Source organism: Hyperolius riggenbachi, chromosome 5 (genome assembly GCF_040937935.1).
Source record: "Hyperolius riggenbachi isolate aHypRig1 chromosome 5, aHypRig1.pri, whole genome shotgun sequence".
Classification (NCBI taxonomy): Eukaryota; Metazoa; Chordata; class Amphibia; order Anura; family Hyperoliidae; genus Hyperolius; species Hyperolius riggenbachi.
In genome coordinates this window covers 355,614,692-355,631,580 of record NC_090650.1, presented here as the reverse complement: position 1 = coordinate 355,631,580, position 16,889 = coordinate 355,614,692, and the positions used below count along the sequence as shown (strand labels likewise).

The 16,889-nt window shown below is 44.0% G+C and overlaps 1 protein-coding gene across 2 annotated transcripts in view; it reads right to left on the bottom strand.

Moving 5' to 3' along the window:
• Positions 1 to 16,889, bottom strand: part of SGK3 (serum/glucocorticoid regulated kinase family member 3) — a 108,039-nt gene that overhangs the window by 50,197 nt on the left and 40,953 nt on the right. For both annotated transcript variants that reach the window (XM_068237462.1, XM_068237463.1), the window contains exons 2-5: positions 12,551 to 12,734; positions 11,591 to 11,674; positions 9,305 to 9,377; positions 5,723 to 5,798 (exon numbers count right to left, since the gene is read on the bottom strand). In XM_068237462.1, the coding sequence (XP_068093563.1) occupies positions 5,723 to 5,798; positions 9,305 to 9,377; positions 11,591 to 11,674; positions 12,551 to 12,628 (311 nt within the window). In that variant the 5' untranslated portion in view covers positions 12,629 to 12,734. The remainder of the gene's footprint in view (positions 1 to 5,722; positions 5,799 to 9,304; positions 9,378 to 11,590; positions 11,675 to 12,550; positions 12,735 to 16,889) is intronic.

Below are 16,889 nucleotides of genomic sequence, written 5' to 3'. Positions count from 1 at the left end.
AGACTGTTGCACACAGTGACAAAACTTTTCTAACTGAATAAGCTGTTGTAATTTACATATTCAGCAAGGGTTACACACTGGAGTGGAAGCCAACTTGTTCTACATGATCTTACAGGTTGTAGTTCATACTTGACATTCTTCCACTGTACTAACCAAACACTTCAGGAGAGTCTGCAAGGCTACTCTGTGCTGTGGTGTATTACCATAACTCAGCTTGCAGTTTTCTGTGCAAAATTTCTGAGCAAATATGGATTTTGTCTAAAAACTTTCACTGGCACCAAAATTGCAACAAAGGAGTCTAACAAACTGCAACTTCTTTGTTACAGTTGATACAAATCCTGCAGTGTGTCTACTTCCTGCTTTCATAAAAGCAGACATATTGTTAACAGTCTGTGCTTTCAAATGAGCTTATCTGCCATAGCAGTCAGGTGGCACATGGGAGAGATGAGGGGGAATTAGACAGGCTAAACTCTCCGTATACACACAGGGTGCATTTCTGTATGTCTCCCTTCTGTCCTGTGCAAGAGTTCAGGCCCACTTTAATCAGCCATGTGAAAAATCAATTTGCCTTATTTATAAGGGGGCAATTTGTCCCCCCACCCCCTAGTTATTTGTGCTTTGAATACCTATTGACATTCATTCACTTAAAACTGAGTAGCAGATTACTAGCTGTGACTCTTAGCTGGCACACACCTTCAATTATGATTGGTCAATCACTAAGCAATTTTACCTCCTCTATGTGGCATGACGGTTTACCCACACTATCTACTCATAGTGTATTCAAAATCTGTTGATCCTCAAACTACATGGAGTGGGTAAAATCGGTCAATGATTGGTCAATTATAAATTGAAAGTGTATACCGGGCTTTATTTCGGACTAGCAGCAGCAATCTGCAGAAAAAATACCGAACAAGGTGGGTTGCTTGACTCTAGCACCACTACAGTGGCAAATACCACGGCTGATCTATAAAGTGGTTAGCTGGCTGACCACCCCTTTGTACAGTAAACAGGGCTATCTCCACTAATATGTGGAAAATGTTGTAGTAATGGCAAGAGTTCAATGCCTCTTATACTGCAGAGCATGGAGAATTTGCTAAAATTATTTTAATTACTTTTTTTTTTTTCAAATACTGCTACCGGGCGAGCCAGCACCAAAACGACGGGACCAGGAGAGGAGGACCTCCATAGGACCCAGAGCCTTCCCTCTCCTTGGGTAAGTATCTATCTCATTTTTTTTAAATGCGGTTCCCATTCACTTTAAGTCTGGGTTTGTAGTTTACAGTTGTTGGTTCTCAGGTAAACTCTACAGTAACCATTAGCAACACAAACATGGACAGCTAACCAGACAGGTCTCTGGCAGGTCTTTGCCATTCACAGAAACATGGGAGTTGAGCTTGTTTTTATCTGCTTAATTTAGCTTTAGTTAACCCACACTACTAAATTACTTATGCTCTTTATATATTTTTCAGTGAGGGAACATGTTACCCATATATAAAAGTCATGAATAATTAAACCGCCTTGACATGTTTTAGCCAGTCTAAAGCTGAATATCCAAGGATTTATCATTCCCTAGTCTCAGTTAATAAAGGCTAGACTCGCACACTATGGTGTCATTTTAATCCGGCCTAGATTCTGAATATGTAATCACCTAGTCAGAGCTACTTTATAATCCAGATACATAGAGATCATATTAAAGCGAGGCATAACTTTATGGCTTCAGACCAAGTAGAGGACAGAGCTTCCTGCTTTCCATGTCACTTACTATGATCAGTAAAGGCCTGTACCCACTAAGCAATTTTGCCAACAATTTTTCCGACGACTGGTGATTTTTTGAGCGACGAGCGATCATTTCCCTGATCTCGCACCGTGTCTACCGGCACACGATTAGGTGAACGACGTTTAGTGATTTGACTGTTGCGACGGATCAGATCTTTAAGATCCCCGACAAATCTGTGTAAAGTACCGGGATCGCTCGACTTCCCACCCGTCGTGTGACATCGCACATACCCGCCGGCCAGAAGATGGATCACAAAACGTTTATCTTTAGGGAAACGTCGCTGGATCCATCTTCCTCCATCGGGTGGTGATTATTTAGCTTAAAGTAAGTGGGAATCGACATAAAATAAATAAAACCAGATGCTTTCCTATGGAGAGGGAAGGCTCTGGGTCGTATAGAGCATTCCCGCTCCTCTCTCGGTCCCCATTCCAGCTCTGGTTCCCCGGTAGCAATATTCAACCAATTTGGTCAAATACTGCTCTCTCCAATGCTGTGAAGGAGGCTTTGGAGTCCGAGTGCTCCCGAAGATGGGTTGCTCCATACCAGTGGTGGGCTTCCGAGTCCAGGAGGACTCGAATTCGGAATTCAAATGAAGTAGAATTGCTTCAGGTGTGACCACAGGCAACAGGAAGTTAACTTACCCAAAGTCTTCGGAGAGGTTTGCGTTCCATTACGCATGATAGGCATAAAGGAGGAAACGTGGTAGTCAGTCATGGAACCCGGCTATCATGCCTATGATGCCTAACTTCTGGGTAAGTTAAGTTCCCAATGCCTGTGGTCACACCTGAAGTAATTATACTTCATTTGAATTCCGAATTGGAGTCCTTCTAGACTCGAAAGTTCGCCCCTGCCCCATACTGCGCACGTGCGAGCACCCTCTCTCGCGCACGCACGCCTGCACGGTATAGAGCCGCTTGTCTTTGGGAAGATTCGGCTGCTGAAGACTTCCAAAGTCCCCTGCAGCAGGGAATTCAGACAGAGGAGCTGCCATTGCAACTATGGCACCAGGAGAGGAGAGGGAAAAGCTCTATAGCACCCAGAGTCTTCCCTCTCCTTAGGTATCTAGTTTTTTTTTTTTTTTTTTTTTAAATAGGCTTCCCAATGACTTTAATTCATTGCCAGGCTTATAAACTCTTCCTGTATTCTGAGATGTAGTGGGAGAGCAGGTGTGAGATTTTTAATTTTGGGTCTGCTCAGAGGACTTCTAAAAAAAAAAAAATAAATAAATTACTGTAAGGGATCTGATTGCTTCTATCGCCAGAAAAGTCAGCAGAAATTAAAAAGTTTAAAAGGAACCTAAAAACTGAGAGGGATATGGAGGCTGCCATATTTCTTTCCTTTTAAAGTGAACCTTAAGCCAGGAAAAAAAAATGAGTTTTACTCACCTGGGGCTTCTACCAGCCCCCTGCAGCAGTCCTGTGCCCTCGCAGCCACTCACTAATCCTCTGGTCCCCCGCTGCCAGCTAGTTTCGTTTTTGCCGACAGGCCTGTCAGGACTGGCCACGCGTATCTTTTTCCGCAGTCCCTACTGTAATTAGCGCTATTGCGGACCGCAACGCGTACAAAAATATCTATGCGTGCGTAATGCAGCAACGCGTATTTTTGTACGCGTTGCGGTCCGCAACAGCGCTAATTACAGTCGGGAATGCGGAAAAAGATACGCGTGGCCAGTCCTGACGGGCCTGTCGGCAAAAACGAAACTAATTGGCAGCGGGGGACCAGAGGATTAGTGAGTGGCTGCGAGGGCACAGGACTGCTGCATGGGGCTGGTAGAAGCCCCAGGTGAGTAAAACTCATTTTTTTTTTCTGGCTTAAGTGTCTCTTTAAAGAGAACCCGAGGCGGGGTTCTCACAACAAAATCCCCATACAGAGGCTGGCTCTGCCTATAGAGCCCAGCCTCTGTTGCTAATTAGATCCCCCCTAAATCCCTCCTGCGCTCAGCCAGACCCCATAAATTACAGCCGCGCTGCTGACACGCAGCGTGTCAGCAGCGGCTGTGTTTAGCTTCTTAACGTCAGTCTCCGCTCTCCCCCGCCTCCTGTATCGCTCCGGTCCCCGCCCACGTCCCTTCCCTCCACGCTGATTGGAGGGAAGGGACATGGGCGGGGACCGGAACTCTGCAGGAGGCGGAGGGAGCGCCGAGACTGACGTTAGGAAGGTAAACACAGCCGCACAGCGCGGCTGTGATTTATGGGGTCTGGCTGAGTGCAGACTTATGGGGGGATCTGATTAGCAACAGAGGCTGGGCTCGATAGGCAGAGCCAGCCTCTGTATGGGGATTTTGTTGTGAGAACCCCGCCTCGGGTTCTCTTTAAACAATACTAGTTGCCTGGCTGTTTGCAGATCTCCTGATCTTTGTGGCTGCAGTAGTGTCTGACTCGCACACCTGAAACAAGCATGCTGCTAATCTAGTCAGGGTCTATTACTAAAAGTATTAAGAGGTAGAGAATCAGCAGGACAGACAGGCAATTTGCATTATTTAAAAGGAAATAAATGTCAGCCTCCACATCCCACATCGGGTTCGCTTTGAAGCGGACCTGAACTCAGAACTTCCGCTCTGCGCTAAAAGATACACAACAGCATAATAACCTTAAAGAGACTCTGTAACATTAAAAAGATCCCCTGGGGGGTACTCACCTCGGGTGGGGGAAGCCTCCGGATCCTAATGAGGCTTCCCACGCCGTCCTCTGTCCCACGGGGGTCTCGCCGCAGCCCTCCGAACAGCCGGCGACTGTGCCGACTGTCATTTCAATATTTACCTTTGCTGGCTCCAGCGGGGGCGCTGTGGCGGCTTTCCTCTCCGAACTACACGGAAATACCCGATCTCATTCGGGTCCGCTCTACTGCGCAGGCGCCGGAAAGTTGCGCCTGCGCAGTAGAGCAGACCCGACGGCGATCGGGTATTTCCGTGTAGTTCGGAGCCGACAGCCGTCAGAGCGCCTGCGCAGGAGCCAGGAAGGTAAATAATGACGTCACCGCTGCCCGGACTCCACGGAGGGCTGCAGCGAGACCCCTGACGGATGGAGGACGGCGTGGGAAGCCTCATTAGGATCCGGAGGCTTCCCCCACCCGAGGTGAGTACCCCCCAGGGGATCTTTTTATGTTACAGATCCTCTTTAAAAGAAAAACATTTCTTTGTTAACAGCTGATACAAAACCCTGCAATACATCAGCAGTGTGTCTACTTCATGCTTTCATGGAAGCAGACCTACTGTCAACATCCTGTGTTTACAAATTAGCTGCTCTGCCATAGCAGTTAGCCGACACAGCTAAGAGATCAAATTACTACTTGCAGGATTACAGATGAGGGTGAATTAGACTGGGTAAACTCTCTAAATAATACAGAGTGCATTTCTCTAGGTCTCCCTCTGTCCTGTGCAAGAGTTCAGGTCAACTTTAAGAAGAATATACAACCTGAAGTTGTGTGAATGGATCTTTCTGTATGTCCAGCTAAGTAGTGCTCGAGTCGTTAACTGTGTGTACATGTGTGCACAGTCATATTCAAGACAAGAAGTCTGCATCATTGCAGGAGCCGCTTTATAGTTAGAATCAGTGGCGTACCAATAGGGGGTGCAGAGGTAGCGATCGCATCGGGGTCTCTGGGCTAGAGGGGCCCACCCCTCAAACACAGTATTAGCTCTTTATTGGTCCTGTGCTGAGAATATTCACTTCTATAGTTGACTTGAATAGTAGTGACACAGTTTCCCCATCCCCTTCTTGCACCTAAGACACTGTGGTTGTCCTTGACTTGTATTGGTGTGTTGTATCAATTGATATCTATAGCATGCTTGGGGGGCCCCAATGCTAAACTTGCAGTAGCACTTTCACGGCCAACATTAGTTTCTCTTCAAACCACTTACAGAATACAGTGACAGAATAGAGAAAAATGAACGATCTCTGCTAAATGTCAGATACTAAACACTAAAGGTGCACTAATAGTACTTACTGACTGCATAGCTCCTGATGCTGCAGCAGATTCTGGATAAATTCATTCAGACCTGCTCTCCGTTGTTGAATAAACTCTGAAATAAAGAGAAAAATATCATTTTGTAATGCTGTAATACAAGAATTGTACTTTAAGTAGGAATATTATAAGTATAAACCAGTGGTCCTCAAACTATGGCCCGCGGGCTGATAGTGGCCCCCTATGTCTTTGTCACTGGCCCCCAAACACAAAATGTATAACTTATAGATGTGGCCCACTGCACCTTTTAATATATCGATGGCCCTCATATAGAATAGCAGTGCTGGCACCACCCATCCACATACTGTAGAAACCAGCGAGCAGTAATTCGCTGGCTTCCAATTCTGCAATTCTGCATCAGGTGACACTGCTGTCCAACTGGACGGCAGGTTGTCACCTGGGTATGCTTCACTGTTTGGTGCACAAAGACGTTCTACAGGCGTCGTATGAGTGAATGGCTGCTGCTGGGAGGTCTCCTCCGCGCATTATTGGAGAAAATCAAAACCTACATTCAAGGTCATGCTTTTCAAAAATCATTTTATTCATGTTCTGGCCCCCCAGCAGTCTGAAGTATGTTGACCGGGCCCTGGACCAAAAAAGTTTGGGAACCCCTGGTATAAACCAACAGCAGTACATAATAACTGCATGGAAAACTATCTACAACCCAACAGAAACAATAGACTGTTTAGGCCATTATGAATATCATCCATCTGCTTAATAAGCCAAGCAGGTAATATGGGCGTTGTTAAAGGTCATAATGTGAATTACGGCTATAGCGGTGCTAAGTGAGTAATTTGTGAGTCGGCAAAAGACGGAGGCCAAAAACACGTTCACCCCACTGAACAACGGCTTCAGAGGGGCAATAGTATTTAACGTCACTGTTTTTTGGCTTCATCCTGAGCCCAAATTTTCCGGTGCCTTCATTGCATGGACGTCTAATAAGTAGCTTTAGTTGATGGTGGATGTACTGCTTCATTAAAAGTGGAACTACAGTACTAATAGCAATGGCACCACTGCACAGCCTAAAAAGGTACCCATACAAAACAATGATAACAAAATACAGCCGATTCGATCACTGTGATCGAATCTGCTGTGAAATCGTTAACGCAAATGTTAACCGATCGATTGATTTCCACCCAAAATTTGACAGATTCAGTCGATCTGTCCAGGAGGAAAATCTAACTCGTACGCCGACGGGTCGGGAGCGCGTCGTTAGCAGTGTTTGATAGGTCGACGACCGAAGCAGCAATACATCACCTGTCCGGCCGGCGCGAGTCCCTGGAGTCTCTCACTTCTTCCAGCATTTTCTCCGTCTTCTCTTCACTTCCTGTCCCCTACTGTGAAGTTCTAACAGTAGAGGCCGCTCTACTGTTTGAACTTTCTGCTTGTCACAGGATGGGACAGGAAGTGAAGTGAAGATGGAGACGCTGGAATGGTCCATACACACGGGGCACAACTGTCGCCACAAACACGTGGCACGTGTACGTTGCAGCAACAGGTTCCCCGTGTGTATGAGGCGCGCGCCAGAAACAGTCGCCAGTCTGAGCTGTCACCAGGCGATTGACGTGGCCAATCGCCGGCAACAGCTGTCACCGCAACTGTTGCTAGTCTGCCACGCGTACTGCGTGTGTATGTAGACTAGCTACAGCAACCCACACACCATGCACAGAGCTTCCGGCGGGGGGGGGGGGGGGGGGGAGGAACCTTAGGCGACAGCTACCGCCGCATCTCTGTGCAGCTGCTGCACAGAGGGACCTGGCGACGAGCTGTCGCTTTTTTTTTGTCTCTTGCCCGCAGTTTTGTGCCTCGTGTGTATGAAGCTGAAGAAATGAGACTGCAGGGACCCAGGAACTCGTGCTGGCAAACTGGTAATGTATTGCGGCTGGCCGTGGGGGCGCGGGGCAGGCGGCAGTTCCACAGGTTGTGAATTAATTTCATGCTGAAATAGAGTCAAAATCTGTGTGCAGTGTATGGGCAGCTATTAGATCCCTCTCTGATCAGATTCGATCAGAGAGGGATCTATTTGTTGGTCGATCTGGTGGCAATCAACCAGTGTATGGCTGCCTTAACAATACCAAATAGCTGTTGAGAGGCCATATTATCAGACAAGGTCATTACTAACTGAATACTATACTTTATTAGAAGTCTAGAAATGTAGGTCTGACTTATTGCGTAAAACATAGGGGTGACTTATACATGGGTCAGAACTACATTTCTGACATTGTCCTGTAAAACGCAGGTTCTACTGTGACAATTTGCACTACTCAACCCCGTCCCTTCCTATGGCACCATCTCCTATTAGTGTGTCTACCTGTCAGTGCTGTTGGTGCCCAAAGCGTCTGTCAGCGTCAGTGCAGACAGAGCAGCCTAGCAGGTACCTCCATGTGCTGCTGTGTAGAGTTCTTCTCACACACTATTCCTAAAAGTACTGTTTCAGTGTTCAAACTTTTATTACATTTTCAAAGTGCAGGGGACGCTTTAGTCTAGAGGTGCACCTCTACATGCCAGAGCTGTGTTAAGGGTTTTACTCAACTTGTTATTTCCTGTGTGCATTTACCCTGCACTTTTATGAGCTTTTTGAATACCTTATAAAAAGCCCCATACACAAGCTCAACAGCGGTCTCAACAGCACAATTATCAAACAACTTTTGTTGTGAAACAAGTTGAAACAACCAAAAAAAGTTGTTTGCTATTGTTCAAACAGCTGATAAGACCGATAAAACATCAATCCAACTGTTGTTTCAACAAAAATTGTTTGATAATTGTGCTACGTAAAAGACTTGTTGAGCGTTTGTATGGGGCTTAATACGGTGAAACTTTTAGTAATGCTGATTAAAGATCTCAATTTTTTTATTTTTATTTTTTACTTGCACTTGTGCAACCCCTTCTCCCTTTTTACACATGCAGTTTATGAGGCACTATTCTGTGGTTACTGGCGGTGTTAATGGCTGCACTCGGGGGCCACAGGGTTCTATGGTTGTATTTGGGGACTTAAGCCCTTAATGGCGCACTTTCTGGAGCCAACTTATACTTGAGTCATCAAAAAAGTTCAGCTTAATAGGGTCAGATATTTTGGGTCAACTAATACATAAAGTCAACTTATATTTGAGTATATATAATATAATGGTCACATGATCTAAGCCTTTCATTCCTTAGACTCAGTGAATTAAATTCTCAGTGAGTTGAATCAGTGAATTAAATTGAAGGGATCCTTCAATTTAATTCACCGATTTTCATCCTAAGTTTAAATATCCCTTCATTCTGTGCTGCTCCATCAGTGCAAATAGCAGGATATTGATATCGAACTTGCAATTTCCTGTTTTACATGCACTGTGTTTCTGAACTACTGTGGTACTCCTGGGCTGGCCACTAGTGGGGGCATACATGCAATTTTCTGCTTCTGTTGCAGTTCCCCAATTTAAGGTCTCCACCCTTTCACAATTAGGGTCACTTAAAAAACAACAAAAAATAAAATCAAGATTTCATATTAAAATTTAATGTTAATTATTGTGCAAGGCTTTATCAGTTTTTAGTTTGGGTCTGCTTTAAGAATTTCAGACTTACCTGGATCAAAATTATCCCCAAATATCCTCTTGGCAGGAATCTTGAGGTTGATAGTTGGAAATTGTTTTCTAACCTACAAGAAAATGAAACCAAATGATGTAACAATTTAGGAAAGACTGGCAAAGTTGTACAAGGTGCAAACAAAACACATTAGAAATGGGTAGGAGAGGGAACATCCAATGAAGAGAGATGGCGATATGTAACCATGCAAATGGTTACATTATTCTTAATATCATCTAGCCCAGTCTTAACAAGGACCACTATCATGAAAAATTGTAAAATTTAAAATGCACGTTTACACATACTGTATATACTCGAGTATAAGCCGACCCCCCAACTTTTTCCTATAAAAAAGAAAAAAAAAAAGAAGGTTTGACCCGAGTATAAGTCAAGGGTATGAAATGCATCACCTACTGCGGACCTCCTAGGGCTCTGTGACCATGAGCGATACCAGAGTTCCCCAACCCTATTCCTCAAGGCCCATCAACAGTACATGTTTTGCAAAAAAAACTCACAGGTGAGGTAATTAGTGTCTCAGCAGAGCAGATTAACTACCTCTGTGGATTTCCACAAAACATGCACTGTTGGTGGGCCTTGAGGACAGGGTTGGGGAACACTGACCTATACCTTTTGATCACAAATTTATTCTTATGGGATGTGGACTAGCATGGGGCACAGGACATGTTCCCAATGTGACTCACTCTCCTCCCTCCCATCTCTGCTAATCATTTTTAATGACATCTGCCAGATTTGTAGGTGTATGTTGACCACCGACAGAGCGCTAAAAGTGGCTGTAACTGTGTCTCCCCGGAGCGATGTGCAGTAAGTGAAAACTGTGTGTCGGGCGATCTGCGGGAGTTGTAGCTGTGTATAAAGTCTCCCCACATGTGCCTGCTCACCAGCGCTGTATATGTAGAAGTGTCCAAGGCATATGCAGTTTTGCCGAGCGGATAGTTTACTCAGTGGGTACTGCTGCCAGGATTCTCCTTCTGTCTGTGCCATATATGTAGCTGTGTCCCCGGCATGTGCAGGCTTGGAGTGGATTGTTTAGTCACTGGGTACCGCTGCCAGGACTCCCCTTCTGCTTGTCCTTCCGTCTTCATTTCTATGGTGCCCATGCACTGCACCATAGAAATGAGACTGAAGGATAATCAGAAGGTGACTCCTGGCAACGGTACCTAGTGAGTAAACGATCCACCCCGCAAAACTGCATTTACCGCCCAACTCACAGTTTCCACTTACTGCACATCGCTCGGGCGGGGGCTACATAGGGGAGGAGGATACACAGAAACTCACAAATCCCACGGGCTGCCTGGCATACAGCTTCAAGGGGGCCACTTGGGGGGGGGGGGGGGGGGGGGGTTGAAGAGACAGAGCTCTGGTGGAGGGGGGTGGAGGTAGCTGGCAAACACCTATTCTCAAGTTAGTGACTTGAGTGCAAGCTGAGACCCCCACTCTTGGACCACTTATTTGGACCCAAAAACTCTGCTTATACAGTACTCAAGTATATACGGTACTTAGAAGAAATACATTTCTCCCTGATTAAAATGCTCTACAAATTACTGTTCTCCTGTGTTGCAGTCACTTACAGTAGGCAGTCAAAGTCTGACAGATCTGACAGGTTTTGGACTAGTCCAGCTACTTATGGGGTATTCTTAGTATTTCCTTTATTTTTTATAAAAGCACTATACAAAGATGTCGTCCAGCCTTCCAACACATTTTCAGACTATTGTGGCAGTTGGACAAAGCAACTGTTGTTCAGAAAGTGTTTTAGGGAAGAAAGAAATCCTTGAGAGTCCCCCATGAGGAGATTGACTCGTCCAAAACCAGTCAGATTTTTACTGTGTACTGTAAGGGACAGGAACGTAGTAGTAAACTAATTTGTAGTGCATTTTAATCGTGGAGAACTGTAATTCTTATAAATGTATGTATGCCTAAGTTTTCATTTTTTTTTTTTTTTTTTTTTTTTTAGATAGTGGTCCATTAAGGACCCGGTTAGCCAAGTAGCCCAATTGTGGGGAAAATAATCTCAAGCACCCCTTGACAGATACATATTTGTTAGGTGTACTTCTAATGCTGTATTGATGCTTTTCATTTGCTCTCAATACTTATTCGGGGTTGTTAATACATGAACCAGTGTTTTATTATTTTTTTGTTGTATAATGGATGGACTACTCCAAGGCCATGTACTCTTTTGGGTACACAAACAGTGTCGAGAACATAGGATCTACTAGAACAAACCCAAAAAAATATATATATACTATAGAATGTTTATTAAAAACTTACTGTATTATACAGCTTATCAAATTCTGCATATCGCCTGAATATAAACCATTCGTTCCTTCCCATGGAGACTATTACTTTGTAAACCTGTTAAGGCAAAACAAAGCAAAAAGTTACATCTACAAATGACACATTTGGTTATAGATGATATCCTAAGCTCTAATTTAAATCTATGGCAAAATGTAGCAACTAATCAGCAAAAGTGGGCTATATTAAGGTTAGTGATGAGATGACTTGAGCACTATGTTACTTTCTCCATTTACAAAAAAGTTGACAATAGAGTTCTTGGAGTTATCGCATGTTGGACCAGCCGACAGGTCATGATCATCATCTTTTATGTAAAGAGGAACTGTCGCGAAAATCTTAAAATTTAAAACGCATACAAATAAGTAGTACTTTTCTTCCAGAGTAAAATGAGCCATACATTAATTTTCTCCTATGTTGCTGTCACTTACACTAGGTAGTAGAAATCGGATATTACCAACAGGTTTTGGTTAAGTCCATCTCTCCATGGGGGATTCTCAGCATGGCCTTTAATCTTTATAAAGACATTCCCTGAAAAAGATTTATACAAAGATGCTGGCCAGCCTCCCTGCACACTCTTTTGGCAGTTGGACGGAGCAATTGCCATTCGCTAAGGGCCCATTCACACTAGAAGCGCTTTTCTGAGCTTTTTGTGATTGATTCGCGGTTTTTTAAAAAAATCGCTCCAATTCACTTTCATTAAAATCGCTGTATTAAAAAAAAAAAAAAAAATTTGGTAATGTCAGATTTCTACTACTTACTGTAAGTGACAGCAACATAGGAGAAAAGTAATTATGTCTCATTTTACTCTGGAAGAAACGTTTTTATTTGTATATGTTTACATGTATTTTAAAATTTTAAGATTTTCGCGACAGAGGTCCTTTAAGAAGGAATGGAATAAAAAAAAAATTCTGCCGACCTTAGAGAAAGTATACTTACAGTAAATCTCTTCTTCTTCTCCCGATGTTCATCAGAGCTGGGAATGCGCACACTGGGGCAGACCACCTTGTAGTCCATTTCTTAGGTTTCATACAGGGCAGGGTTCTTGTAGAAGGTTACTGGATGTTTTGGTACGATGTCATGTACATATTACAGTTTGTGTATGGTCATTCCATCATGTGGTCTGCAGGAGAAGACACATTGTGGAGGTCAGTATAATATACATGTATGATATACCGTACATAAAAAAATATATATACACACACACACAGAATAATCCAGGCACATATTAGGCATATCATTATCCCACCTGCCTGATCCCTCCCTCCAGGTTTTTCAGACACCCTACTTAGCAGCAGTACTTCTACTTTCTCCTAAATGGATTGTAAAGCAATATTAGAATGTATTAAACCAACGTGCAATATTAGCCCCTATGTTGCCAGATGCACCTAAACTTGTTTATAGGTTGGCTCGTAGTTTGGGTATCATTACTGTTCTCATCATGGGGGATTTTATGGCTGTCTGTGACCAGATTAGGTGAAAAACGTTCCCCTTTTTCATGTCCTGATCTCACTTAGGTGTGAGGTTAGGTACCTACTTGAGCCAGACCTCCAGCGGCAGCAGATAGTATAGCATTTGCTCTGGTGGGCCGTTGTGTTTTACTGGAGAAAATTTCTCCCAATTTTTGTATGTATGACAACTGTCACTTAATGGCTTCACTGTCACTTAATAATATTTGAAAAAAAATATGATGGTTATATTCCTCCATTAGGAGCAGCTGAAGCAACTGCTAGCGAGCGCACTTCAGAAAACTCCAGAAAAAGGAGGTCCTACCAGTTTTTCTCTGTCTGCTCCGTACTTGTTATAAATGTGCACTATCCCTGAGAAAATTCCTAACTGCCTCTCTAAAAGAAATTTAACTTACTTAAAGGGCACTGAGCACTGTTTTATACTTCTTAAAAAAAACAATCCTTCTCATAAGGGAGGTTTGTATTGTGTGCCACGGGGGTTTGGGGGGCACAAATCCAAACCTTTCCCTCTTGATCCAGGATTAAATTTTTTTTTTACGGAAAAAGCCTTGCTAGTTCATATGGGCAGCTGAACAGAGAAGTTAAGTTCCCACTTCAGAATAAAAAAAGTCTGATTCATGGAGCAGACCACAAAAAGAGTCAGACCAATGGACATGTTGACGGGTTCTATGTTATGCTTAGGACACATTCAGACATATCGGTTCTGTCTGATGTCCGTTGTGTCTATTGCAGAGACAAAGACAAAGTCCTGACATGCACAATTTTATCAGACACCGGATGGAAGTCGGGCATATAATAGACACCATGTTTTTAGGACACGTGCAATGCAACAGACAACGCATGTTTTGTGAACAGGGGGCCATGCCGTGGATGGTGACGGCGCATGTGCACAAGTACCAGAGTGTGGCATAGCTTACAGGCAGTGGTGAATCCACCGCCTGCCAGGCCCACATGTAATTAGCCTTCTGGATGCATTAACAAACACTGCAAACGAGACAATTTTGCTGAAAAGATCTCCACAACTCTCCCCCTTTCCCATCACCACCCATGGATGAAGTACACGGAGAGAATTCGGGAGGAGGCATCAGCAGCCAGTATCTCTCTGTAACCTCCTGATCTCTCCCACCCCTTCTCTCTGCTGAGAGATTAGTTTTTAGTGGCCAGCACTGCAGCTACAGCAGAGACTCATAATGATAACAATTTGCTTGGATGTAGTGCTGGCCCCAGAGAGTTAATCTCTAAGCAGCATAGGGAGGAACTGGACAGTGATAGCTGCTTTATAGCTGGCGAACACCCACTTTGTTGCCAGCTCCATGCTGGCTGGAGGGATCTCTAGGTCACATGACTGGCCAAAGGCATTTTTTTCTGAAATGCCTGCATCAAATATGAAAACTGTGCATGTAATGGCATAGTCATTACAAATAATGACAAACAGTATCTAGGAGGATGATCTAGGCCTTAAGTGTATAGCACACTGTGTGACTGGTCCCCAATAATCAAAGACTGTGTAATCAAAACAGCTATGGAAAGGCCCGTTACAATATGAGGGATGTAAAACAATGAATATGGGGCATTCCATCAGCTGTCTGCAAACAGGCTTTCTCTTCTTATAATGCAATATACCCGTCTGTGTTTGCTGACGTCTCCAATACACTGTGCACAAAAAGCTGCATGGGCTGGGCCTGTTACTTCAATATTTGTACCGTACCTTTTGTAGAATTAAATAAACCAAGACATTCCCAGACAGACAAGCTCTGCAATCTGAACTTACGAAAACAAAGAGAGTGGGGGGAAAAGAACAAGAGGAAAAAAAATATGTATATATGTAGAGTGGCGTAACTAAGGAGCTTGGGGCCCCGGTGTGAGTTTTACATGGGGCCCCAAGCATTATTGATATGGAGCCCCAAAACCTACCAAGGACAGCTATTATGTCAAAGAGGTGTAATTAAAGTAAGAAAATAGCTTGTTAAGGATTACTACTATTTAATACATATATAGGGGTGTTAATCATCAACATAGCACCAATAAAATGCTAATAAGATGGATGAAGGAGGGCCCCTAGCAGGCCCCTCAGGCCCAAGGGCCCCAGTGCAGTCACAGCCTCTGCATCCCCTATTGCTACGCCACTGCACACACACACACACACACACACACAAACTACAAAATTACACAGCGTCCTCAGTGTATGGCTCCCGGCGTGTCACCTGACCTGCAGCAGTCACGTGACACGCTGGGAGCCGTGCATGGATGCCGGAAAGGGGCTGGGAGCTGCAGAATGCGTAGAAGATGGTGCCTGGATGTCAGGGAGTAGTTCCTACTGCTCCTAAATCCCCCTGAAGCTCAGCCCCATTATCCTACGCAGGCATGCTGGTTAGTTGAGACTTCCGATTGCCCGAGTTCCTGATAAACGGGGACTTTGCTGTACCTCACATTCCTTGTGAGCAGGCTTCACCACAGACATGAGGGCAATGGCTGCACACGTCTCACCTTCAGCATATCATGCACTTCAGATGAGGGAGAAGCGCTTGACATTATCTGGTTTGCATCCTGCTTCCACCAGTTATTTCTGTCCTTTGTGTATTTGTAAAATTGCTTCACATGCAGCACAGCCATTTCCTCATCCACTTCTTGTGACAGTCCCAGTTATGGCGAGATAATGTTTATTCACAAACCCCCGCACAAGCTTCTCCACAAACTACAAAATATGTATATTCCAATGAAGCCACAAAATCTCATTTATGCAAAAAAAAAAAAAAAGAATGAATGCACAAATGTCTCTTTGTCCTGCTTATAAACTGAGCACAGTAATGCTTTGCTTTTTAAAGTAGTAAATGACCCTATACTTGAGAACGGAGAATGCAGATTGCCTGGCTGTCCTGATGATGTATGAAAGATCAACAGGATGCCAGGCAACTGGTATTGTTTAAAGCAGTAGGATTAGCCATACTATGCCAGGGGATAAAAACACATATACAAGTAGATAAATACTTGATCTACTAGTATAACACATGTATTGCACTGTCCAAGTTTTGATTTCAGTGAATGTTATATAGTAATGAAGAGAATTCTGTTCCTGGTGGGACCCAAGTGAGCAGGGGATCGTGTTTCAGATAGGTAGCTAGGCATGGAAATAAATGGAAGAGGAGGAATATATCTTAGATAAAAAGAATCCCCAGCATGCAACCGTTTGGCGTTGACTATTAAAGGGCCAGTGCTCATTAAGTATGTGATAACTCCAAATCATAACAGCAGAAAAAGTTTTGAATGCAGGATTAGCATCTTTATCACTTATAAAGAGATAAAAACAGGGAACACCAAGAGCCCCAATAGTGTAATTCGTACTGGACAAGGTGGCAATAAGTTTGTATTGCTAAATACTCACAAGTCAGGGTCACCAGCAGGCAACCACTGTAAAGGCAGGTGGGGAGATTGTCCTGACCCCACTCAGGATTAAGAAGTCGCTCTCTGTAGACAGGAAGAAAGGGTAGCAACCCTCCACCAAGGGTGGACTCAAAATTGTATACAATGAACAGAGGCACCAAAAGTATAAGATTAGATTAAATGAGCTTAAAAACCAACTTAAATGGCAAAATTGAAGGAGGAAGTGGTGGTCTTACCTCCCTCAAGCAGACACGACAACGACTGCGATTCAGACAGTCAAACACATTTATTAGGAACTCCAAAAAGAAAAGCATTTCTTTTTGGAGTTTCTAATAAATGTGTTTGACTGTCTGAATCGCAGTCGTTGTCGTGTCTGCTTGAGGGAGGTAAGACCACCACTTCCTCCTTCAATTTTGCCATTTAAGTTG